The sequence below is a fragment of the Mastacembelus armatus genome, chromosome 1 (genome assembly GCF_900324485.2).
Source record: "Mastacembelus armatus chromosome 1, fMasArm1.2, whole genome shotgun sequence".
Lineage (NCBI taxonomy): Eukaryota > Metazoa > Chordata > Actinopteri > Synbranchiformes > Mastacembelidae > Mastacembelus > Mastacembelus armatus.
Window position 1 is genome coordinate 14,912,440 of NC_046633.1, and position 24,930 is coordinate 14,937,369.

The 24,930-nt window shown below is 40.9% G+C and overlaps 3 protein-coding genes across 11 annotated transcripts in view; 2 read left to right on the forward strand and 1 right to left on the reverse strand.

Annotated features, from left to right (window-relative positions):
- The first annotated feature begins 280 nt into the window (after positions 1-280).
- LOC113128192 (cyclin-dependent kinase 12-like) lies at positions 281-12,193 on the forward strand. 3 transcript variants are annotated; one of them, XM_026303317.1, is made up of 7 exons: positions 1,726-1,772; positions 1,879-1,965; positions 6,419-6,942; positions 7,098-7,241; positions 8,671-10,203; positions 11,442-11,517; positions 11,885-12,193. In XM_026303317.1, the coding sequence occupies exons 3-6, from the start codon at positions 6,445-6,447 to the stop codon at positions 11,514-11,516; spliced, it is 2,250 nt and encodes a 749-aa protein (XP_026159102.1). In that variant the 5' UTR covers positions 1,726-1,772; positions 1,879-1,965; positions 6,419-6,444; the 3' UTR covers position 11,517; positions 11,885-12,193. The 3 variants fall into 3 exon arrangements, with proteins under 3 accessions (XP_026159103.1, XP_026159102.1, XP_026159101.1); XM_026303316.1 differs by lacking the exons at positions 1,726-1,772; positions 1,879-1,965 and adding an exon at positions 5,848-6,072; XM_026303318.1 differs by lacking the exons at positions 6,419-6,942; positions 7,098-7,241; positions 8,671-10,203; positions 11,442-11,517; positions 11,885-12,193 and adding exons at positions 281-461; positions 2,832-4,657 and having other exon boundaries at positions 1,107-1,772.
- Positions 12,194-13,095: 902 nt separating this feature from the next.
- LOC113128551 (group XIIB secretory phospholipase A2-like protein) lies at positions 13,096-17,999 on the reverse strand. 2 transcript variants are annotated; one of them, XM_026303967.1, is made up of 5 exons: positions 17,858-17,999; positions 15,743-17,581; positions 14,745-14,833; positions 14,033-14,198; positions 13,096-13,540 (listed from the first exon to the last, which is right to left on the reverse strand). In XM_026303967.1, exons 2-5 carry the CDS (start codon positions 15,990-15,992, stop codon positions 13,422-13,424), a joined length of 624 nt encoding a protein of 207 aa, XP_026159752.1. In that variant the 5' UTR covers positions 15,993-17,581; positions 17,858-17,999; the 3' UTR covers positions 13,096-13,421. The 2 variants fall into 2 exon arrangements, with proteins under 2 accessions (XP_026159752.1, XP_026159751.1); XM_026303966.1 differs by having other exon boundaries at positions 17,808-17,948.
- The window catches only part of LOC113128549 (uncharacterized), a 28,656-nt gene continuing 21,346 nt past the window's right edge, over positions 17,621-24,930 (forward strand). For 3 of the 6 annotated variants that reach the window (XR_003295519.2, XR_003295520.2, XM_026303965.2), the window contains exons 1-8: positions 17,621-17,986; positions 20,179-20,550; positions 20,736-20,849; positions 20,935-21,049; positions 21,157-21,266; positions 21,365-21,501; positions 21,651-23,335; positions 23,421-23,510. Coding sequence is in view for 4 of the 6 variants with exons in the window: in XM_026303965.2 (XP_026159750.1) it covers positions 17,843-17,986; positions 20,179-20,550; positions 20,736-20,849; positions 20,935-21,049; positions 21,157-21,266; positions 21,365-21,501; positions 21,651-23,335; positions 23,421-23,510 (2,767 nt within the window). In the remaining 2 variants the exon portion in view is untranslated. Of the gene's footprint in view, positions 17,987-20,178; positions 20,551-20,735; positions 20,850-20,934; positions 21,050-21,156; positions 21,267-21,364; positions 21,502-21,650; positions 23,336-23,420; positions 23,511-23,633; positions 23,726-24,099; positions 24,223-24,930 lie in introns of those variants that run through there. The other 3 variants (XM_026303964.2, XM_026303963.2, XM_026303962.2) reach the window with 3 other exon arrangements.

Genomic DNA, 24,930 nt, shown 5'->3' on the forward strand with positions numbered 1-24,930 from the left:
GAAGACTTTGTACAATAATCTTATAATAATATTCCTAACAATTTCAAGGCCCACGGCCACCTGTCAATCATAATATATAATCGCTCATTGAGCGATTACAATAGGCCCTTGCCTGCACTTTCAGAGGGCTCGGGCCTAATAATGCATAGTTTATGGGAGTCGACGTGTGATTGATAACGTCAATGAAACAGTATAGTTTTACATAATGGGGGGGACTTTAGGTCGTTCACACTCCATCCAGCAGGTGGCGGTAGTTTGTACACTTTGTTAGTGAAAGACGCGGTAGAAAACCAAACAGGCCGTTGTTGCTGAGGTGCACTGTTCGCCAGTGAAAACTTCGTTTCAAATGTTGCTAAATGTTTGGCAGTTTGTTATTGGCAGCCCAGTAACACGCTGCAAAACCTGATTTCAGCTTTCTCCACCGGCTCCACCCTAAAAAGTGGAGACGTTCAACGGAAAAGGTAATGTAAAGTCAGGGTGCTACCCAGCGCTGCTAACTAGCTAGGCTAACCAAAAGCTGCACCTTAGTTTTTAATGTATCTGATTGATTTAAACGCCAGGCCGAAGAGACTGACTTAACGCTAAATATGTTGCAATTAGCGTTAGCTGTAAATTACCCAGAGACGGGCGTGTTAACTAGTTAAAACTAACCAGCTAGATATTCTCTGTTACCCACCCAACCTACTAGCAAACATCAGCGTTAGTAGAGCTAAGCGGCTAATGTTAGCAGCAGCTGGGTCAGGGCATGTTGAAGCTTAGCTAACGTTAGTTAATGATACTCCTCTCACCACGTAACCTTTGTCTTTTTCAACATATTTGCAGAGGGGAACGGAGGCGATTTGGCATCCTTGTGGGACTGCAGTTTCTCGGTGTCATGTGGCGCCACTAGGGAATGTGTGCACAGTCGTGTTATCACGCTTACGTTTTAGTGGGGCTGACTTGTGTAGCGTGGTCTGTTTTATATAGGCCCGGCCTATTGTGAAGTGGCAGATAATTACTGAGAAATAAACTAAATACTCTTTAAGTCCCTTTGTGATTAACATTCTTTCTGGATTCTTAATCTCATGATTTTTATCTTGTCTTTTTTCTTTTTTTCTTTGCTACAGTCTTTGACATTCACTCAGTCATTGTGGTTGCTGAGGATGTACTCTCACAGGTCAGAGTACAGTGACAGGCGGCAGTATGGTGGCAGAAGTTCAAGGTCCTGGGATGACTATGATGACAGATGTGAAGAAAGGCGTGAATCTCACAGAGATGTCCTGCGAGATTCCTATCATAAACACGGTGGGGATGGATGCAGCAGCAGCAGAGAGAGAACAAGCAGAGGTCGAGAGTACAGTGACTCACCTAACAGGGCGTACAATAAAGATTCACTGAGCAGAGAGTGGAGAAGAAAGAGCCCAGTGAGAAGACGCATGTCTTCACCTGATTGGGGTGTCTCTGAACAGAAAAGGCGAAGGCTTACAGAGGATGATGACGATGGTTACAGATACAGGTATACACATGAGGATAATACTTTCAAGCAGTCACCAGACATTTTTTCGCATCTACATGTACCCAAGGATTTTAAACATACACTGCCACAGGATGAGGACTTCAAATACCAGAAAACACCTAAAGACTCCAAACACAGGCGTTGGCATGAGGAGTTTATGTGCAGGCAAAAACATGATGATTTCAGCCTCTTGTCTAATTGTTACCAAGATAGTGATTCTCATGAAAGGAGTTTGGACCATACACAAGAAACACAACTGCAAGATCACCCTACGGAAGTAAGTCACAATAAACACTATATGTCATCGTCAGTGTTGGCATCATGAAATGCAGTTTAGTCCCCATGTGCTTTATCTTACATGTTGGCTATATTGTGTTGAACAGAGCTATTCCAGACACAGAGGGAGGAGTGACAGCCCTTCTACGCATCATGAGGATCAACAGTTTCCACTGAATGGATCTAGTGAACAGGTGAGGTTATTTCACGGGTGATGGTTTTCACATGGTGTTAAAAATGCATCATTTCATCATGAATCATCATTGAATCATTTACTAAAAATATACCTTTTGGTCATGATGTCAGAATTTAACAAAGCAGGGACCTCATTGCAATATAGCGTATGTTAATATTAATCCCTTAATCAAAACAGCCGGACTGTTTTTTTTTTTACTTCAGACTGTTGGTTGAAAAGAAACTGCGATGGCTGCGTTGTTCACGAATGCAGGCTCTATCTTGTCTTAATTCTAAGTCCAAAGTAGAAACACACGGGCATTCACACTAAATCCTCCCTCATGATGATGATAAGGTTTCAGTTTACGTTCAAACAGTTTTAGAGATGTTTCGATTCAGCTGTATGGTGATTTTGAAAGATGCTGCTTGTGATGCTGTTAAATTGTGTTGTTTTATACTGACAGTTGTTTCTATTATCTCATCCACCCTGCTTCTTCCAGTGAAGCCAGGATAAACAGCCAACAGACACACCTCTCTGTATAATGCAGCACAAATTAATGCCTCCACAGCTATCATTACTAGGTTGGATGTAGAAAGACTGCTGTTGTGATTTTTACCTTACTAGGACGCTTGAAATATGAAACCTACATGTTAAATCACCAACATTTACATTTCCAGCATGAAGGGTAGATTTCTGAAAGAGGCTTAAAAAAGTTGCAAAACTTTGCTCAGGCAGAAAGTGTTTCCAAACTTAAAACTGAGCTTTTTTTCCTTTGAAGCGCGCAAATTTCTTCCTAAGTTTAATATCCTACGATACTTGTCAAACAAGATAGGCTCCAGGTACTTGTTACATAAACTATGGTTGCTTCTGTGCATTTCCCATCAGTGTATTGAGAGTGGTGTCATCAGCCAAACCAATGCTGTTCCTGGACAGAAGTTAACCAAGGGTTTCCAACGTTTCCTTGATGTGCTCAACAAGGGTGTGAATGTTGCCACCCTCACCAAGATAGTGACTCAGACTTCTACAGAAGTCAGTCGACCATGTTCTCCAGTTTCTGCAGCTTATATGTGGTCTCCCAGTTCTCCTGGGAGGCAACACCAAGAAAGCAACAAAAATAACTGCTGCTGGAGTGAGAGTGAGGGTTCCCAGAGACTGGCTTCTCCACAGCAAAATCACAGGTCTTTCAGCCCAAAGGGACACACATTGCCTGATGAAAATTTAATGCAAAGGAGTGAAGGAGAACAAAGCTTCTTGAGCCTGCATAGTAGATCCAGGTCTCCATCATTGGTGGACAAGATAACCCTGACACCTGAAGATGATCACAAGCACAGGCAAATACAGGGTGTTTTGCAGGCCATTGGCATGGATTTGGGATTTGAGGAACTGGGCCAAATGTCACATCGAATCCAGGAGCGGTTATATGGAAAAAAGGATAGTGACTGGGGTGGCCGCTATAAAGGAAGTAAGGAAAAGGACACAAGGAGAGCGTTTTCTCCAAGACATCAAAGTAGATCATCATCGAGCAGATCTAATTTCAGCCCTGTAGCTCCGGACTTTGAGATGAAAAAAGACTTGTACGGTGCTCAGAGAAATGAAGCAGAGGTATCTGTAGCTGTTGAATACGGCCATAATAGCAGCAGTAGTTCTTTACAGGACAGTGAGAAGTCTGGGACTAACTCACACAAAAGCACTGCTGCATTACAAACATTTTCTCAAAATCCCACATACTCATTATCAGAACCAACTCTTACACCTGTCATGCCGACCTACTCTCCACTGCTGACATACCCAGTCGTACCTCCAGCTCCGCCTTCTACCTTGCCCCAGGTTATACCTGGATTTTTCTTGCCTCGCCTCCCACCCTTCTTCACTTGCCCCCCTATCCCACCTCTGAACATCCTTCCAGGAGTACTTGCTCAAACAGGGCGCCTACTCCCTCAACACATTAGTAATCCACAACCCCCCTTTTTCAACTTGCCAGATATAAACACAATTCAGCCCCTGAACACAACACAAAAATCAAAAACACTGTCAAGACCCCGATGTTTACAGGTCATTGAAACTAAGCTGCCTGGATAAAAACAACTGCAGGCTTGAAATCTGACTTTAAAATGTACAGAGGCAAAAAAAAAAAACAAACAAAAAAAAAAGATATCTTAGTAAAGCATTGGGTGTTGAGGAAGTCCTGTTTTAACTGCAATTTACAAATTTGAACATTTCATCAGAAAAAATCTGCAGTGGACAAGTGCAAGTGGCAACAAAAAGCGAAGCAGAAACAATGAAAACACTGAAATTAGCAATAGTTTACTGGAAGTTAATTGACTCTAGGTGACGCTGTATCTTTGTCCATGACCCGTGTTCTTTTACACACAGCATCGAGTAATGCTTAAGAAATACACTGAAACAGTACAATTACAGAAAAGATTGTCTTAGTTTTTGTTATTCAAAATAAAACACTGTAATGTGATAGATTGTAAGTAGTGGAAATTCTGATTCTGAAATATTTGTCTGCAGGAGTCCTTTGTATGGCTTTTACCCTTATAAAATACAGTATAATTTCATGTTTAGTCTTCAGGCTTTGCTCAGATTCCAGCAAAATGTGCTTTGTACTTAAGCCTGTCAAGTTGACATGTTTTCTTTTTGTGTACATGTGCAGAAAACCACTGTATACGTGTCTGAATTGCATAATAAAAACAATGATTCTAAACAAATGGCGACTGTTATTTAATTGTATAAAGTTAAAGAGTAAAGTTGAATTGGTTTATTATGTACAGAGGTCAGAATGTTTCTGGTGTCCTCCATGGCAAGTTGCACAATATGACAACTTTTTGTCATGAATCTCTACAGTGCAGAAGACTACAACATCATCAACCATACAGCAATGGGCCTGGGTTCACTTCACCACATCATCTAAAGTTTTTGCTATTTTGCCAGTGCCCTTGACCGTTCATACCTGTTGTCAGCATGTGTATGTACAGAGACAACTGAACTTCCCATGACTGATGATTCCTAATGTTACTGAGTCAGAAGTTTATTTTTAGTCGTAGACTAATAGCAAGTTTGTAACATATATTTGTATTTTTATTACACAGATGACTCTAGTGATCTAGAGGTACTTCAGAGACAGTCTATAAAGAATCACTCTATGGACCTATAGGATTTTAACTGTAGAAAAAATATTTTTACATTTGGTTTTTCATGCTATTTGAAAAATGTATTTGATAATTTTCAGTGTGCCTCTTTCCTGTGTGCTTTTACAAACAATGAGACCTCATTATCTGCAGCCCAGTTTTTCCCTCAGTACTTACCTATTTTTTGTAAAATTACAGTCATTCTCAAAAATGTAGGTTATATGCTTTTTATAAAAGATAGGGAAAACAACATCGGCAGTGTATAGTATAAGTGTATAGTCTTTCAATTTTGTCGAAACAAAATATCCAACATGTATATTGAAATGGTAACACCAAATAATAGTAGACACTCCCCATTAGCAGAAATAAACTAAATACAGCAGCTTCAGCACCTTTAGTTTTACATCAACTAATGAGCTTGTAATAATGCGAACAGTTAAATTATTTTGGACCTTAACACTGTTCAACTGTGAAGAAAGTGATCTTTTTTTTTTTAATCAAAAGTACATATAGAAATGATTGTTGTCAAAACTGTAGACAACTGTCCTGAATCATTCGCTGAAATGTGTTCAACATTTGCTATTTGTACGTGAAGAGAGAGAAATGCTGTTATGTTGCGCAGAACTAGTTAAATGTGGAAAACATCAGTATTGTTTTGCAGTCTTTGTCATTGGATTACTGAGGCAAAGGTATACAGAGAAACTCGTGTATGTGATCATACGTTTAATCAGAGGCGTCCCTGCAGTGTCGGTACTCCGTCCAGCAGGTAGCGCTGCTGAGGGCACCCACCAAAACAGTCGCAGCACCCCTGGGCTCTCTTTAGTTCATGCTATTTTTTTGTTAACATTAACGGTTGTCCTCGTCTGCTGCTGAAACTCACTGAATCCTGTTTTTGGCATTTCACTATCTGATAGCTTCGTTTTCAGACTAACACAGGGCTGAAAATTACATTTTCCGTGATGTGACACAAGAAGAGGTCGTTTGAGCAACCATAGGTAAACAGTGTTAGCTGCTAAGCTAATCAAAGCTACCTAAAAACAGCATTAAGTCACTTTTACTCCCTTTTCAGACCATAACTTGCCATGCTATTAAGCCTTGTTATTATTCCGTGTTATTAAACCTTGCTTGGTTGGCTTATTGAACCCAGGCTTTATTTTCTCAGTAGTAGTCGGCATGTAAGCTAAGTTGATGACTATGGTAGTGAATGATTTGTGTGTGGGAGCTAATTCAAGAGGCTTCTGTTCGTTAAGGAGCTATTTACTACACAGCAGCTAGAGGTCTGCATATAAGTCAGGGCTATTTAACCCACGGTAATGTGTCCGCCCTCATTCTGCTTCACAGAGAGTTCAACTGTGAGAGTCTGGACCATGAATCCACTGGACTGGGATGGTGCTATTCGAAGACTGCAGAGAGATCTGGACGCAAATCACCAGAGTGGTGTTAATATAATCGGTAATGCCTTAAGAACTACTAATGACTGGGACACTTTGTGTCAGTATTCAAAATATACTGTTGGTGGAACATGCAGCAACATAGGAGTGAAATTAGGATGGGAAACACTCAGTCCTCCCTCCCAGGACTTTCACAGTAAGCAGTCAGAAGTCGAGGACACAGATGGAGAACCCCTGGAAATGGATGAGGAGGACCCAGAGCTGGCAAGGAAGCGAAAAGAGCTTAGAGAAATAGAGGAGCAAATCATACGCAAGAAAGCTGCCCTTGCTTTGAAAAAAGTTGAAACATTTGTGAAAAAGGCAGCACCACCAGGCTTTGCGTCTAATGAACAGTCTTCATGCAGAAGTGAAACTCTTCGAGACAGGGTGAATATAATTTTGCAGCAAAGACATTCTCTCAGCTTTCTGGCAAAGGTAAGTATAGGAGTAGTTGTAAGTTGATCACATCATCAATCAACTGTTTTAGACCATTTTCTTACTTTGTGGATATAGTGCTTTCCAGATAGCAAGGTCATCTACTTTCCAGAAAACAGACTATATTTTGCATTGCTTTCTCTCTTTTTTCTCAGGTTCGGTTACCCAAACAGAGAGTAACCTTATCCAGCCTGAGTAGAGATGGTTTGCTGCAAGAGGACCATCCTCTGAAGCTCAGAGTAAAATCACTAATGATGGACAGATGTAGGGACCTCTGTGTACTACCAGCAAACATGGGGGTTTGTGATATATATATATTTTTTTTAAACATCACATCTTAGCCACTACAGAATGGCTTTTAATATAATTATAGTTAAATTGTATTGTTTGTGCCTGTAGCACTCCTATAAAACATTATATTTTGTAGTGTTACAACCTCTCATTTTTATAATATAATAGTTGTTTTATACTGTGATTACTCTTTATCACATCTTTATAATTACTGCCACTTTCACATTTAATTTTTTAATGTATATACAAACTAAAATCAAACCAAACAAAATACATTTTTGTTTTGTTTTGAAGTCAAAATGGGACTAGTATTCATTATTCATCAATTCAAATCAACTTATTATAACCACTTATTCTCTGAGGTCTGATATCTATAGCAGGTTGCATTGTTTGAGAGATGGGGTACACTCTGGACATAACACATGCAGACATCAATAAACATTCACATCTTTGTATAGGTTCATTTTGTACTATTAGGAAAAAACACATTTGGTTCAAGTTAAATTACAAGTGGAGAGGTATTGACATATATGTCAAAATCTGTCACAGGATAGGAGCTACAATACTACACAAATGCTCCAAAAAAATGATTCAACAATTTTGAGACAATGCTGTTATAATCACTACAAAATGATTTCAAAATCACCAACAATATAAAATTTCATTGTGGTTACATAAAGCTAGCTGATACGTTGGACAAAAGTGCATTGTTGCAGATATATTGGTTTCAGTGTTAATTTTGTTAGTATGCATCAAGAGATTTTAGTGTAGAAATAGCACCTGTGGTGTGAAATTACAAATGATCAGAATTTTCACCCAGCTCGTTAGATGCTTTGGTGGCATAATTGGTGTCTGTTGTGTCCTCTAGCACATTTATCCAGCAATACATTATCTATAGTGTGATTTCCTATGGTTGCGGGAGAGGAACTGGAGCCAATTCCATCCAAATCAGGCAAGAGGCGAGTACACCCTGGTCTATCACAGGGCTGACACATAGAGACAAACAAACACACTCACATTCACACCCACAGGCAATTTAGAGTCACTAGTTAACCTAACCCCAAGCTGCATGTGTATGACTGTGGGAGGAAGCTGGAGTACCTGGAGAAAACCCACGCTGGCAGAGGGAGAACATGCAGACTCAGAAAGATCCTAGGTCGAAAGGGGTTTGAAAGCAAAACCTTTTAGTGGAGAGCCAATAGTGGTAACTGCTGATCCACCGTGCTGTCCTAACTTTTATTTCTTTGCTTAATTTACTGAGAGTCAATATGGAATGAAAGTGGTCATTCTGATATGTCAAGGCACTCGATCTTGAAGTGATCTGTTCCAGTTAGAAAGTATACATTTTGAAGAGGAGAAATATGGAAAAACATGTTTAAATGTAAGAATAAATGTTGTAACAGTAAGTGATGTCTCTGTATATGTGACCTTTGCCAGGTCTGTGACATCACACTGTCTCCTCCCGGCCAGAGTATTTCTTCACCAGCCAATGAGGACAACATTGCCAACAAGGGTTTCCAACGATTCCTCAGTGTGCTCAACAAAGGAGTGGACATTGACTTGCTCAGCAGGATAGTCAATGATGACAGTGAGGATCTTCCTTTAGGTGAGGAGCTCCTGAACATTCAGCCCCCCACTGTGGAAAACAAGTCAAATCCACCCTTCAGGAGCGAGAGTGAGCAGTCAAACAGTGAAGCCTTCATGCCAGGCCATATTCACACCAATGGTGGAGAGAGGAAGATTGACCTGCCCAGTCCAGAGAGACTCTCCCTACCTGATGATGAGAAGAATGATGGAGGAGACTGCTCTTTTGATTCTAGCAGTCGATCGAAGTCTCCCCCGCCAGTAAAGAAAAAGAAGAAGAAAGAAGAAGGAGAAAAAACAAAGGTGGATGAGCAGCGGGAACAGCTGCAGAACATTCTTAACACTCTGGGGTTGAGCCTGGAAGTGGAAGAGATGAGCAGGCTAGCAGACCGGACTCAGGAGAGGCTATATGGAAAGAAGAATGACAGCAGACAACGGGCTGAGAGCAGAGGGGACCGAGAAAGTATGCAGAGTGACTCCCACAAAAATTGCAGGAACTCCTCTTCTTCCTCCTCCTCCTCGTCCTCAAGGTCGACCTCTAGAAGCTCTAGTACCAGCCCTTCTCGTTGGCGCTCACACAGCAGAGACTCAAAACAAAGGCAGATGTCTGAACGCAGCCACTCAAGAGAAAGAAGCAGAGATGGACTAACACGGCAAGACAGCAACGATGACAGCAAAGAAGCACAAAGGCCTACGAACAGAGACAAAGATGGAAAAGACTCTGAAAAAATCTCTACTTACCAACATCCATATTTACAAGACCAAACATATCCCCATCCCCACCCTGCTGCTTTTCCTCCATTTCCAGATTACAATTTGTCCCAGTATTCCCAGTGCACTACTTACCACAGTGGCAATTACAGCACTGCTACAAATTCATACTGGACATATACTCAGGGTGCCATTCCTCCCACCCCTTTTCCCAGCGAGTATCCTTATTCACACAACACCTACCATCACTTTCCTGGTCCCGTAGTGGCGCCTAACATGATTTACCCTCATCATAATCCCTTTCAAGACATTAATTTATTTATGAATCCAGATTTGTCTACGAGTGAAGGCCAGATTGGATCAGCGTCAGGCCTTCGCTGTCTGCAGGTCATCAGCACTAAGCAGTCAACCAGATCTCAGAGCTGTCTAAAGCAACTCACAAAAGGCCGCAAGAGGAAGGGAAAGTACGAAACATACATGAAGAGGACACGTTTATGGTGGCAAAAGAAAAAGGAGAAAAAGAGACAACAAAAATTGGCAGCAAAACAGGACAAAGATGTTGTGCAGAAGGTGGAAGTTTCACAGAATGACAACAATGACGAGGAAACAGAGCAGTCAGAAACCACAAAACGACAGCCAACAGAGGAGGAAATAAAGGCGAACCTGAGGAAAAAGGTTGGTGAAAGATTGGTTCTGTCAGCTGCAGATCCATCTCATTTAGGAAGTGAAGTTTATATCTCATTCTTCTATGTTTGTTAGCAAGATATATCAAAGACAGGCTTTGGTTAGGTTTTCTTTTTTGAAAACACTAATCAATTGAAATAACAGATTTAGAAGATTTCTGTAGTCACATGTCTTGATTCAGTGCAATAACAGAAATATGTCAGTCAACCTAGTACTTTAATCCAGACTACAATAGCTCTACAGCTGTTGGATGGATAGGCATGAAAATTTGTCAGTCATGGGGCCCAGAACATGAATCCAAATGACTTTGGTCATCCTCCAGCTCTACTTTCAGCACCACCATGAGGTTGGCATTTTTGGTTTGAATGAAATGTCTCAAGAATTTTAAGATGTGCTACAAACATTCAGGTGCCCCTCTGATTAATTTGTAATCACTGGATGATGATGATCAATTAATCTTTTACCTCGCAGCACACCATCTTACCAGACTTACAGTATTTAAGTACTTTAGTTTCAAATATCTGCAAAATTACTGACCCTGCTGTGCTTTGCACAGCATCTTGGCATTTAGCTAAAACTGTAACCTCAGTGCCCAGCATGGCTGCAGATTGCACCACGGTTTGATCTTGTTCTTGTTACATTTGGTGACCACTTAATTGGTTGGTGAGTTTTTTTGTTTTTTGTTTACATTCAGGAGGGTGTAATATCAGAAACATCTTTGACTAAAATGCAGTCCAGTATTGTTGCACTGGATTGCATTAGACCAGAGGTGGGCACTGAGGGCCACAGTCCTGCTTGTTTTCCAACTATCCCTGCTTTACCAATGCTGATTACCTGGGTCAGGTGTGTTCTGCCAATCAGAAGCTGGAAGGTACTAATTCATTTTGTCTTCCCCCATTTCCACCGTCATTTCAGATGGTATGTTCCAGCTTGTGATTGGCTGAACACACCTGACGCAGGTAATATTAGCAGTGGGGAGTGCGGGGATAGTTGGAAAACAAGCAGGGAAGTGGCCCTCGAGGACCATGGATTTGCCCACCCCTACATTAGACTATACATGTGTACCTTGGAGAATGGACACTGAGTATAAATACTGCGGGGTGAATGTGTGCAAATTCACATGAAATTATCAAATCATTGACCATTCATTTGGAAATCAAGTGCAGCCTTTGAAAGCGGTCTTTTTAGGTTGTTTTATCTGAAATCAAGATTTTTCTTCTCTTTTTTAGCTTGAAGCATTTAACCAGAAGGTGAAACAAAAAGTCATGCAGCCGGCCAACTCCTTAACCTCTCAGACCAGTTAAAGTAAGTAAAGTGTTTCTTCATTGGAGAACTGGAGACTGTTCCTGTCTGGGACTGTTTGTTTTGTAGTACACATCAAATGAAATATTCCACCCATTAATTAGAGCTACATTAGTCTCCACTTTAGGTGTAGAAACAAATTTCAGTATCTTCTTCTTAAAGCAAATCATATTGTAGATACAGAGTTAAATATCTATATATCAAACATGAAGTTATTTCCAAAATAGACAGCAGTTTAAGATTGAAGTCATGCTGATTTGAATGTAAATTTATGAGCAACTTTGAGTAAACGCTGTTTGGTCTTGCGTGTTCAACAGCTTTTTTTGTTGTTTTTTATTTTTGTTTTTTTTTTCTTCATTTTTCCCCATAGATCTGCTGTGAGCCCAGGCAGACCGTGTGGATCTCATGTTTAGCCTTTTTTGTTTACACATGCAGTTCATAGCGTAACAGGACCATTTCAAATATTAGTCGTATATTTCCAGATTTGTACAGAGTCCTTCTTGAACTCAAACAAGTAAATAATATCTTCAAAAGTATATTTTTGTGCAATTAATTTCTGGTTTTCATTAAGACGGGTTTTCCTCAATTCAGCTCTACATTTATGTGTATGTCACTACTTTGTAACTGATACTTTTCATCCTTTGTTCTCTTGGTACTGTATAAATTTGATTGAACAAAATATTTTTGTAGGCTTTGTCTTAATTTGTTGATGAAATGTTTATTTTAGTGATAAAGGGTTGAGCCTGTAAAATTGCTCATGCCCTGGTGCTTTGCATCCATCCACTAAAGGATGTGCCCAGACTTCTTAAAGCTGATTTTCTTTTTAAGACAAAGGCTACCATAAGTTATTGTTTTATCACTGCAAATTTTTAAATAATAAGCCTTTGGAAGATCCTAATACCTTTTGTTTCTCCTTTGTCCTTAATCTAGTGCCACCAATCTCTACCAATCTTGAGGGTCTGCTAAATGATCCTATTTGTTCACCACTTTGTCACCAACTGTGACTGTTTGCTGTATGGTGCAGAGCTGGTAGTGCACAGTGGGTTTATTGAACTTTTTCACTGAAGATAGCTGCTTGGTGCATCAGACAATGACTGTGAGAGCAGTGAGAGTGAACCCAAACAGTAACCTAATGTTGCTGACTGCCACCTCGACAATGAGGTGAACGTGACAGAGGGGATCTGAGGATTCAGATGATAATCCTCATTATGATCAACTTCTTTTACATTCATACAAAAAAATATTGCTTCTTGAAGGAAAACTGGGGGATGGCTCTAATACTACAAACAGTTTTTTAATCTGCTAATATAACGCGGAGCTCAAACTTAGTTAAAACTGACTACGGCGAGCTGAGCAAAATTTGTTTTGTAGACTAAATCATTACAATTATAATTCAGGGTGAAATACTTTTAAGTGGATTGGCTAGTGCACTGTACTGATGTGAGGACTAATAAATGCTGTTGTTTGTAGTGTAACATAAAATGAAACAATTACATTCACATACTGTATGTGTCCATAACATTTATTCATATGGTGGACTGTCCTTAGTACATTGTAACACACTCAAAGTGTGCTGCAGAAGAGAGTATCTATTGCAAAGCATACTTCACACCAAGGGCAGGTTTCCAAAATAAAATGCCCTTGGTACCAAGACTACAGACAGCACAGATGTAAGACGAAAGAACAGATACAGTTTTGGCTAAAACAGTGTTATCTGAACTTTTAAAAACGTCTACATTTCGATGGCCTTGAACCAACCAAAACCAGAAGAAAACCTTTTGAATAAATTACTTGAGTAGTCACACAGCAGTCAATGCAACACTGTAACTGAAGTACTAGCATCTGGTGATGCTGTTGCTGTAGTTGATACTGTTTTATAAATAGAGTGGTTGGTGTTTTAATCATATTTAAAGTTCGTCTTTCTCCTCTCCCTGACAGTAGCATGCTGCTCTCTGGCTGTTCATGTAGGGTCTGCAGCCCAGGGTCCATACTGTGTTGAACAAAGTGTCTGCTACTGTTTCACATGCTGAGGAGAGAAAGTGACAGAGAAACAGAGGCACAAGTGCCGGTCAGTACATACAGCAACATGTGGAGTGGAGCTAATGTTTGACAGCGTCATATCAGACTTCCTCTTCCTGCAGTTAATTTGATATATGGTGCTATTGGTATTGAACAGGTTTTAAGCACTTAAAGATATTTTATTGTTTGAAGTAAATTGTGGAAGTGAACTTTAGAAACATTTTTAAATGAAATGTTAATTAACTTTGGGGGTATTTTATACTTCACATAAAAGTCAGCTGGTACAAAATTTAAGAAGTAATATGGAGGCAGGTTTCAGATTATAATGTTGCTGGCTAAAATCCTTTGATGTACAATTATTTTGACTTGCTTGTGAATTTTTTCCCACCATTGAAAATCCTTATTGTTATGTCAACTCCAAACCCACAAGTCTGCACAAGGTAGCAAATGTTATAACAGCTGAGTCAGAATCATGGTGAAAAATGGGAAGTTTACCAACCTTCAACTTTTGACACAAAGCCAAGGCTCTTCTTGAGGTCAGAGCAGATGCTGTGGAGACACCAGCGAAACTTGGAGTCACAGCGGTACTTGTTGGAGCCGCAGGTGTCATAACACATATCCAGCTGATTGCAACACTTGGTCATGGCAGGGATGCCCATGTCCATCTAGCACATAAAAAAATTTGATTAAAGTGTTTTTCTTTCCAAGTGTACAGAGTTCACAGGTCAGTTTTTCCCACTACTAGAGACTTTCAGTTGTTCAGTAAACAAAAATTATTAGGCTCATTGTCGGGTTTCATGGCATTCAGTGCCTGTTATCAGAAAGTATTGATCATTTTGACATATGCAAGTATATGGGATTTATTTGATTCTTTATCATGACAGATGTGCAACATCAGAACGATCATAAAAGGCACTGATGTTAAATGAATATAGATTAATGTAAAATATAAGGCTACTTCAGCAAAACTCAATATGTTCTGCCATACGTGAAGCAGAAATATCACAGAAAAAAAAAGAACCACAGTGATTATTGATTAATAATAAGTAATTGATTATTAATTTCAGAATTTTCCATAATTTTGGCAAGGGTTAATTAGACTCAAAATGTGCATACCCCTTCTCCGCCCCTGTATAGTTTCTAAGGAATGTAGATTCATGTTTTATGTGATTAATGAACAAATTTCCAATAGAATTTGCTCTGTAACATACCCCTTCTGGAACAGGAAGTCCAAAGAAGTAGGAGTTGCATCCATTGGGTTCTGGCATCTCGTAGCCAGAACGAGGAAGAGGAGCTTTACCTGACAAGGAAGCAAAGCAAATTATTAGATGTAGGTCGTGTTTTATTACAGGCCAGTGCAGTTGTTCCAGAATATGTTTGATAACAGTATAGGTTTAAAAGTTGATCCATGTTTGCACATAGAGAAAGAAAGAGTTTTTTTGTGTGTTTGCCACATTCCTCAGTCATTACATGAAACCTGTTCTGTCATGCTGGGGTTACAGTCCATTTCTGCTCCCAGAAGAAAATGAAGGTGATAAACTTTGCCTAAGTAAACTATGTGGTCTCTTTAAGTATGAGAATGTTATATATATTAAATTTTTACATTTAAATCTATGAAGGTAATTTCCAGTTAAAGTATTGATGTGATATGTTCATATCTCATCAACAACAGTATTACCGGGGAGTGTTTATGCAGAGTGCATTATCATACGCTATTAATTTAATTAATTAATTAATTTAAAATCAACATTTATATGGGATTTTTTTTACATTTTATTCAATGGATATAAAAGTCCCAAATTATAAAAAGGCCAACTCTGATGCAAGATTTTTTTTTTTCATCAATAGTTAAAAAATATGTTAACAGGTGAGGGTCTCTGGTCTAAAGTACATTCTAATGAAGATTCTCATTATGGAAAAAACATGTCACTAAAAATACTTTGATTGGATTTTACCCATATATCTTTTGTATGTGTATATTACAGTAGAAGTTTTTTTTTTTTGGTCCAGTATTAATTTTTTTTACATAATCCTCACTACTAATACTACTACTAAACTACTAATGTAAATATTCTGTCTTTAGTCTTAGATTAAATTCTAAAATGTTTTTACAAAGAACTAAACAGAGACATCAGTGGTGGACGATAGTCTGATAAAAGGTAAATAGGTTAAGTATTTTTTAAAACCCTTGTCTATTTAACCAGCTTACCATATCTACAGCGGTATTGGCACACCCCATCACGCCCGCCCATGAACTCCAGCATGGAGTCAAAGTAGCCGCTGACAGCTTCAAAGCTGCCTCTGATCGAGTTCAGTCCCCACTCTTCGTTTTCGTCCTCCTGCTTTCCATCAGAGGCCTGACCCGGTGGTGGTGTTGTGGGGTCCTCAGCCTCTTGACTGATAGCACTGTGGATCAGCACGCCCAGCAGGATGGGAGCAAGAAGGGCCCAGCGGGTCATACTGTAGCTCACACAGCTCAGTGTGCACAGAGTTAAGACTTCAGAGAGTGAAGGGGAACACAAACACGCTCACACGCAATACTGAAACTGTCTGATTGACCCGAACTTTGAGCCAGACTCAGGGACAGCCTCACATGTGGAGGAACAAAGTTCAGCTTCTATCTCATCTCTTGAACGTGGCTGAGTTTTTATCATTCTCGCTGATTAATGAGAGGTAGAATGTGCACAGTTCACCAATCATCCCAGAGGATTCAATTATAATTTAACTAGATATATATGTCCAGTCATTCTTAACTACCTCTGGGGGTGTTTTCCATTTTGATCTTGGGACATCCAGCCCATACTTGGCACAGATGTTTCTGTACACCCTGCTGTCATGCACTGTCATGTGCTGGATTGTCTCAGGAGCCTCTTTGCACAGCCTGCCCCTGGGCTCCTGCCGGGTGTGATAGGGGAATTCTGGTCCCTAGTTTGTCCCAGTATCCCCAAACTGCATGTTGTTTCATTCATTTAAAGAGCAACATGTTTGACAAATTATCATAGTTATGATGTGGCAAATCGTGGTACAACGCAAACGTTTATTCTAAATTAAATAGTTTAGAAAGTTGGAAATGTAGTGAAGATTTGAGAAATTTCAGTAAAAGTGGAAATTAAAAAAAAAATCACTTGAAGAAACACTGATTTGGAGCATAATAATCACACTGAACTACCCTTTTGTGTTTTCATTGACACAACTTGAAATCTTGAAGTCTCGTCCGAGATGGTGGCGAGTCTGTGTTTAGACCGGAGGTTGAACAGCTGACCCTGTGATGTGGTTGTTAACAACCTGGAGATTAACACTCTCAAAACAGTGGACTTCAGGAGGAGCCCCCCACCATACTGGAGACCTTCAAGTTTCTGAGATCCATAATATCCCAAGGCCCGAACTGGACACCTAACATCATCATGAAGGCACAGAAGAGGATGTTCTTTCTGTGTCAGCTCAGGAAATTCAACCTGCCTCAGGAGCTGCTGGTACAGCTCTACAGGGGAATCACTGAGTCTGATCTCCATCACTGTTGACTGGGTTCAGCATCCAAACCTGCCAGGAACAGATTCCAACAGACAGTTGGGCTGCAGAAAGAATCATTTTGCTAACCTACTTTCCATCGAGGACCTGTGCACCTCACAGGTCATGAGGCAGGCAGACAAGATTTCTGCCCTAACATCTTGGACACTCCTCCCCTCGGTGCTACACAACACTGTCCGCCAAAACAACCAGACATAAGGACAGTTTTACACTCTTAATACGGAATTTTGTTAATCTGGTGTGAGCTTCTTTCAGTTTAAGACAAGATACTTAGGAAAAGGAAAACTTTCTGAATACTTTAATAATTTTTAATAAACTGTAGTAATGCTAATGATCACCACAGTCCTACAGGTCTATTACAGGTCACCAAATATACCAGGGCAATACAAAGCTTTGCAGGTAGGTGGGGCCAAATGCCTGCGTCTCCACTTGGGGCCCCGCGTCCATATTTGATAGAGTCCAATGAGGAGACCTCAGGGCAAGAGAGGTGGCGGTATTGCGTTAAGTGGCTGGCTGATAACTGCCGTTAAAACAGAAGAAGAAGAAAACGTCAGTATGACGTATCAAATACGGAAGAAGAAGAAGCAAAATGTAGAGATTTGTATACGTTCATTGCAGGCATGTGAATCACAATAAGAAACACATGGACATGACTCAGCTTTTACTAGACGTTTTCTGTGTGCGAACCTGTCTTAGCTAACGTTAGCGTCTCTGTGCAGTTGGCCGCTGAGAAGTTGGCTTTTTACCGTAATATCTTCTGTGAGTCGCTAATGACGAGCGCATGGCTTTCGCAAACCTGTTCGCGAAGCTGTCTGCGGTCGACGGGGATGAAGGAGCCTTGACACACAGCGGGACGGACGGGGACCAAAAAGACGCCAACAAGAAGAGGAAGCCCCGGGATAATCAGTCCGACCCTCACAACAAGGTGGGTGAGCTTTGACAACAAACATACCTTCATGACTCGTGACATGAAAGTTAACATCACGTGTTTCATCACATGGTACTGTTGGCAGTTTGCTTATCACATGTCTCACTGATCGAAAAGCTTTGTTTCCTACACCACTACAAGTGTGGTCTGTCCTGTCGGTGGCACAAACCATTAGAGAGACCAGCTCTAGGGGGGACTCGGTGGTCTGAGTGGTCTGAGTGCTCTGAGTGGCAGCAGTGTGGCCTGTCTGGTTCGTACCAGCCAGGTGCCTCGTCTCTCTCAAGGGGTTGAGGTCCGTGCCGTGCTATGTGTGGTCCTGGTGGTTTGTGGCATCTATGTAAATGCATGTCATTGCACTAAAATCACAACACGATGTCACACTAAGCAGTATTTCGCAGACAGTCCAAAAATACAGCATGCATTCAAGTCTATATATTCGGAAAGTGTTTCTGGTTGTTTTTTTTTTATCTTAATCTATGTATTTATTTTAATATTATTTTATTTTATTTTCAAATCCTGTCGCGTTATATGGGAACCACAAGGACAGAGAATGTCCCATCTGAAACCGTGTGGCTCTTTAGCTCATAGAAGTAAGCAAATACCCAAATACCCTAAGTCCACGAGGTAGGTAGACCGAGTCTAACTCAGGCGTCTGTTTTTATTCACGAGCACGTCAGAAGGTATTAGAGAAATGCATTTTATTATGTAGGTTTAACATGTAAATTAGCAATAGATACAATAAGGGGCGCTGTTCTGTGGTCTGAGTGGCACTGACCACTGTATTTGCCATATTACAGTGTGTTCACATGCTTTCCCCCTTTGATTGATTCATTGATTGATGGATTCATTCATTGTTATATGACAAAAGTTGTAATGTGGATGGTATAGTGAGGGATTGAAGGGTTTTTAAAGCCATTGTAGGCTAAAAGGTGCAGCTGCTTTGGCTGACAATAGTAATGGTTCGTTCCACCGACAGAACAGACCACACTTTTGGCTACAGCCCCCTATCTACATGTGCGCAGTAGGAAAGATAAGTAGGAATACTCTGTATCACATTCTTTATTTTACTGGTTTATTACTGGTAAAAAATGTACACCATTAAACAGCAACAGTTTGGGAATATGTAGGTTCACATTTGTACATCATTTATCCTGTCCTGTTGATAGAATTCCAGTATGTCTTGTACAATGTCAAAGTTTGCCATTTTTCCCTTGTGAGTGCTTTTTGTAGTCTCAAAGTATGTGTCATATTTACTTTAAGATTTCTTCACTAGTAGCTTTTTTTTTTTTAAGTGTCTTTCTTCATAATGCCTTTTTACCTATTTGTTATATTCCCCATTACACTTCATTTAGAGAAGTTCAATCCTTAAAATGTGCTGAGTCTGCCTCATTTTATATATACACTTCATTGCTAGCTTATGTGCCCCCTCTACCAAAAAACAAACCAATCCTAGTCATCTATATCCAAATAGCCAAATCATTAGCAGACAATCACTAGTACATATTGTAGCCACAAACTACAGCCTTCAAAATGACCTTTAAAAGATTAAAAAGGTTACTATGTCGGAAAAGATGTTCATTGAGCATGGTATAATTACAAGCTTTACTGCAGGACTGTTAGACAGCATTCATTTTAACTAGGTCTAGGTGCAACTGAGTGTAATGTAAATTGTTATATTGAGATTGTCCTGTATCGCCACACAACAGGAATTTATGTTTCTGGAAATTAAAATGAACTTAAATTAACAGACATTTCCTTGACATTTAATCTTGTAGCGGATTTTTGTTGTCTTCACACCATCTGACCACCACCCAACCTTTTACCCACTTCCCAGTGAGGCTGTTCAATTTCAAGTTTAATCTAGTCCCATGACTCCGGGGATGAATGGTTCAACTAAAGTCTCCTGGGCTTAGTGCCTCCACCACATCCTCTCATCCATCACAGGCCTGTTTATACTGGGTCAGTTCGACCTAACCTTCTCATCCCCCCTTTTGACCCTTGCAACAGATGGACCTCTGCCAAAGGAGTACGCAAATGTACAATTTAGAGTTATTGATTTTATATAAGGCTTATAAGCAATTGTGCCCAAAAATGCAAACATTTCACACTCTTTCACTTGTAGTCCTTTTTTTATACTCCAACATAATTGAAATTATCCTCCTAAAGTAGTCTTTATTTCTGTTTCACAGAAGCGATGCTGGCAAGCCCAGACAACAGGGACTTATAATGTGCCCTTTCAATATGATGACTCCAAGGCCAAACCGTATCATTCGCACAACACTGACAGGGAGTATGCAAGTGTTAACTTCTCTATGGAAGTGATGCATAACCGCAGCAGTAGAGCTGGCCACAATGACATGTATCACCAAGGTAACAGTTACACAGCTAAAAATACCTGTGCTGTGAAAAAGCAACAACAGCAGAAAAAGAAAACAGAGTGGCAGAAAAATCAGCAGCAACTGAAGAATACACGGAAACACACCAATAGAAGTGGACACCATCACGCTAGACCAACATCGAGGAAAGGTGGAGGACACAGTAAACGTAAAGGTGGGAAGGAGGTAAGGTATTGGATGTGTCTTTCAGGGTGGATATCATCCACCACCACCATGTTAAATGTTACAGTTTTATTCAAAGGCTATTTACCTGCCTACCTGCTGCTGGAAGCTTTCACATCAGTAGTTTTAATCTTAAATCTTTGTTAGTTTTTGTGGTTCTTATTGTTATGGTCATCTTTCCTCCACAGGATATTCAAGTAAAACCCACAAGGTTCATGACACAAGAGTTCAAGGACCAGAATGCTCTGTTAGTGGATGGTCGGCTACTTTGTCGTCACTTCCTTTTTGGAAGGTGCATCAAGGCAGGTTACACCAAAAATTAGAAGACCGTTGCTTGTCTGATCTGAAAAGATGATTTGTCACACATTTTGCCTTTTCTCTACGCAGGGTGATGGCTGCCAGTTGGAGCATATTCAGGGATACAATGATCTCATCAAAGTAGTCTGCAAATTTTATGTCCAAGGACTCTGCACAAAAGGAGAGAACTGTCCATACATGCACAATATCTTTTGGTTCTGCTGCAGTAATCCGCACTTCCTGTCATAAAGTCATTGTAGTGATAAGTGTTGTACTGCTTGTTTGAAACTAATTTCCTTTACAAAGCTGCACAGTCCTTTCCTTGCAAGTTCTTCCATCGCAATGGAAAGTGTTCTCAAGGTGCAGATTGCAAGTTTTCCCATGAGCCACTGAATGAGGTCACTAAACAACTGTTGGAAGAGGTGTGGATGTAAAGTTCCAGTCATGAAATTTTTCTTTAAATGTTCAAAGCAATGCTGTGTGCTGAATATGCCTACACATTGTTTACTTCTCATCACAGGTATTAAAACGGGACAGTGACCTCTATGAACTTGCAAAAAAAGCTGAACAAGAGGCATCAGGGCAGCAAGTGAATGCAGACAAGTCTGAAGTTATGGAAATAAGCAGCACCCCTGATATACTATTACACCCAGTCAGGTATCCACATGGAAACTTGGACCTGTCATTGTGATTCCGTAAATATATCACTGATCCTTGCATAGGAATTTATATAATGATTATGTTATAAATTTATTAATAATCCATGCAAGTTATGTTGACCATCACCTAATATTTTTACTTTTCAGGCCTAACTTTTACAACACTGGAGAAACAAATGCTGAGCAGGAAGCCTTATGTCGAACTGAAAAACTATCTGGTATCATGGAGGAAGTGTTCCCACCACACACATTAGATACTGCCAAACCTCTTAGTTCCCCATCAACTAAACCTAATCATGAGGAACCAGTTTGTTATTCAGTTGAAGCAGTGCTTGGGAGTCAGCTATTCAAACCATTCCCTAGTTTCTATTCAACTCCTGAAAGTCAAGAATCTACACCTCTTTCTGTTGCACAGCCTCCTGATTCCACTTCAGACCGAAGTGAAGCTCCATACTCAGTCGGTGCTATCCTCAGGTCTTGTAAATCAGTGGAAAACTTTACCTCTGGCCACACACCTACCCCTCCTACTGCACATATTATAACATATACCCCAGTAGCTGACTGTGAAGAGGTCACTGAACCTCCGCTAAAATCCGAAACCCAAAATAAGAAGGTTTTGTATTCGGTATGTAACAGAAATGAAGAAACCAACTCCAAGGAAAAAATATTCAGCAGCCTGCCATCCCTCCAAATGCACGCAGAGCGGATTACAGCGACACATCCTGGTTCTACTCTGGCCTCTGGGGAGCAGAAAAAACAAGGTGGGGAAACGAAAGACTCCCAGAAATCTACACAGAAAGTCAAGCTGCATTCTCTTTCCGCAGTCTTAGAGAAATCTGTGATTTCCAAAAGCCAAGGAGGAATGAAAGGAAGCACGCACCTGCTTACATGCTCTGTAACTGGCCGAAGTGAACGTGTTCTGACAGGTTGTTCCGGACATCCTACACAGCTGAAGTCACATCTCTCTGCTCTGACATCCAACTCTCAAGCTTCAATAAACCCTCTTTGTCCTTCAGGTTTCTCAGAGTTTAAAGATAGATGTGAACCCACCAATGGCACTGATTCTGGGAAATCTATTCACCAGATCTACCAACACTCCAAGATGACACAATCTGTTATTGAGCCTGGCACCCAGCAGTATTCTACGGAAGCCACATCAGAGTACAGCAGTAGAAGTGCACATCGTAGTGATTTGTCAATGGGATGTAATAAGACCCAGAAAAGGCCATTTTATAGCCTTTTTGCAAGCCCCATTACTGGCAGCCTGAGGTCAACACCAGATCCTGACTACTCTCAAGGACTTGGTCAGTTTACCTGTTCTACTCCACAGTCTGCACACTGCACAAGCAAAGATATACGTGTTGAAACTGCAGATGAACCTGAAAAGACCACTGATGGGTCCTTCCTCAGCCTTTTTGCTACCCCTCTCAGAGCTCCACTCCCATGCACAGAGTCTCAATTGGATTATTCAAGGACTTCCTCATCTTCTCAAGAGTCAGACCACTCACTTGTTAATACAGGTCATTTATCACCCTCCAAACAAAGAGCTTCTAATTCAGAGACTGCTCTATCACTCCAGGTCAAAACTGATGTCAGACAATCATCTCACTGGCCGTCGCCTCATAATATCTCCCCTAGACCTAAAAATGAATGTAAAGATGGTTCATCTGAACTTGAAAATCAACTTACAGAGCAGCTGGTGAATCCTGTCTGCAGTCTTGAGTCTGAATCTCTCTGTGAAATATCCTCCAGTCCAGCTCCCTGTTGTAACAGACCAGATTCATCTACAACCCAGGCTCAGCAGCAGCCGCCCAACATTTCTTCTCACAAAGGTAAGAATAAAATCTGAAATGAATATTGCTATGAACTGCTGATGAGTATTGCTGAAATGTTATTAATGCTTTGTTTATGTTGTAGGATCTGTTCTGAAAACTCTCTTTCTGTGCCTGAGCCCATTCCAACAGGATGGAGTGCAACAGGGCAGTATGCAGATCAGTGTCCCTCCAGGTATGTTTTGCACTCATTCCTGTTATAATGCAAGTACATTTTAGATATTAATATTCATGCATAAAATGTCATTCTTCTAGGCCTGCACTGTAGGTCTAATCTGTTACTGTTTCAATTTTATAGCAGAAAATGACATGGACATAAGCAGCACAGGGTATGTCTCTGTTAAGAAAAAGCGGAAACCAAGAAAAAAGCGATGAAAGAAGAAGCTTGAGGTAGGCGTTTTAGCGTAACAAGGATAAGGCAACCCTTGTTTCCCAAACAAGTGCCTCACAAATTCTGAAGCGTAAAAATGCTTTAAAATACTGAAAATGTTTAGTAATTTGTCACTTTTTTACTTTTATAATTGAATTGCCTCTTATCATTGATGTTCCTTTTGTTCATATTACCATGTTCTCAGGGTCAGTTTATTAGGTACAGTCTAACAATACAGTTAGATGGATACAGAAAGGTACTGCAAAGGTTGGTCCAAAAGCTTCAGTCAAATGTTTCTTAAAGTAGTTCATGGCGCATCTTGAGGAATGCTTTGGATCATTGTTCAGCTGTAGATGGAAGCCTCTTAATGGACTGATACGACCTTTGTATCCAGAATTCTCTGGTCCCCGATGTCCCCAACTGGTCAGAAAGCCCATCCATCCATCCATCCATCCATCCATCCATCCATCCATCCATCCATCCATCCATCCATCCATCCATCCATCCATCCATCCATCCATCCATCCATCCATCCATCCATCCATCCATCCATCCATCCATCTTCCGCTTATCCGGGGCCGGGTTGCGGGGGCAGTAGCCGAATCAGGGATACCCAGACTTCCTTCTCCCTGGACACTTCCTCCAGCTCTTCCGGGGGGACACCAAGGCGTTCCCAGGCCAGCCAGGAGACATAGTCCCTCCAGCGTGTCCTGGGTCTTCCCCGGGGCCCCCTCCCGGTGGGACATGCCCGGAACGCCTCCCCAGGGAGGCGCCCAGGAGGCATCCGAAACAGATGCCCGAGCCACCTCAACTGACTCCTCTCGATGTGGAGGAGCAGCGGCTCTACTCCGAGCTCCTCCTGGGTGACCGAGCTCCTCACCCTATCTCTAAGGGAGTGCCCAGCCACCCTGCGGAGGAAGCTCATTTCAGCCGCTCGTATCCGTGATCTTGTTCTTTCGGTCATAACCCAGAGCTCATGACCATAGGTGAGAGTAGGAACGTAGATTGACCGGTAAATCGAGAGTACCTCTTGAGTACCTTCTTCACCACAACGGACCGGTACACCAACCGCATTACTGCTGCCGATGCACCGATCCGTCTGTCAATCTTGCATTCCGTCCTTCCCTCACTCGTGAACAAGACCCCGAGATACTTAAACTCCTCCACTTGAGGCAGGATCTCTCCCCTGGCCTGGAGATGGCAAGCCACCTTTTTCCGGTTGAGT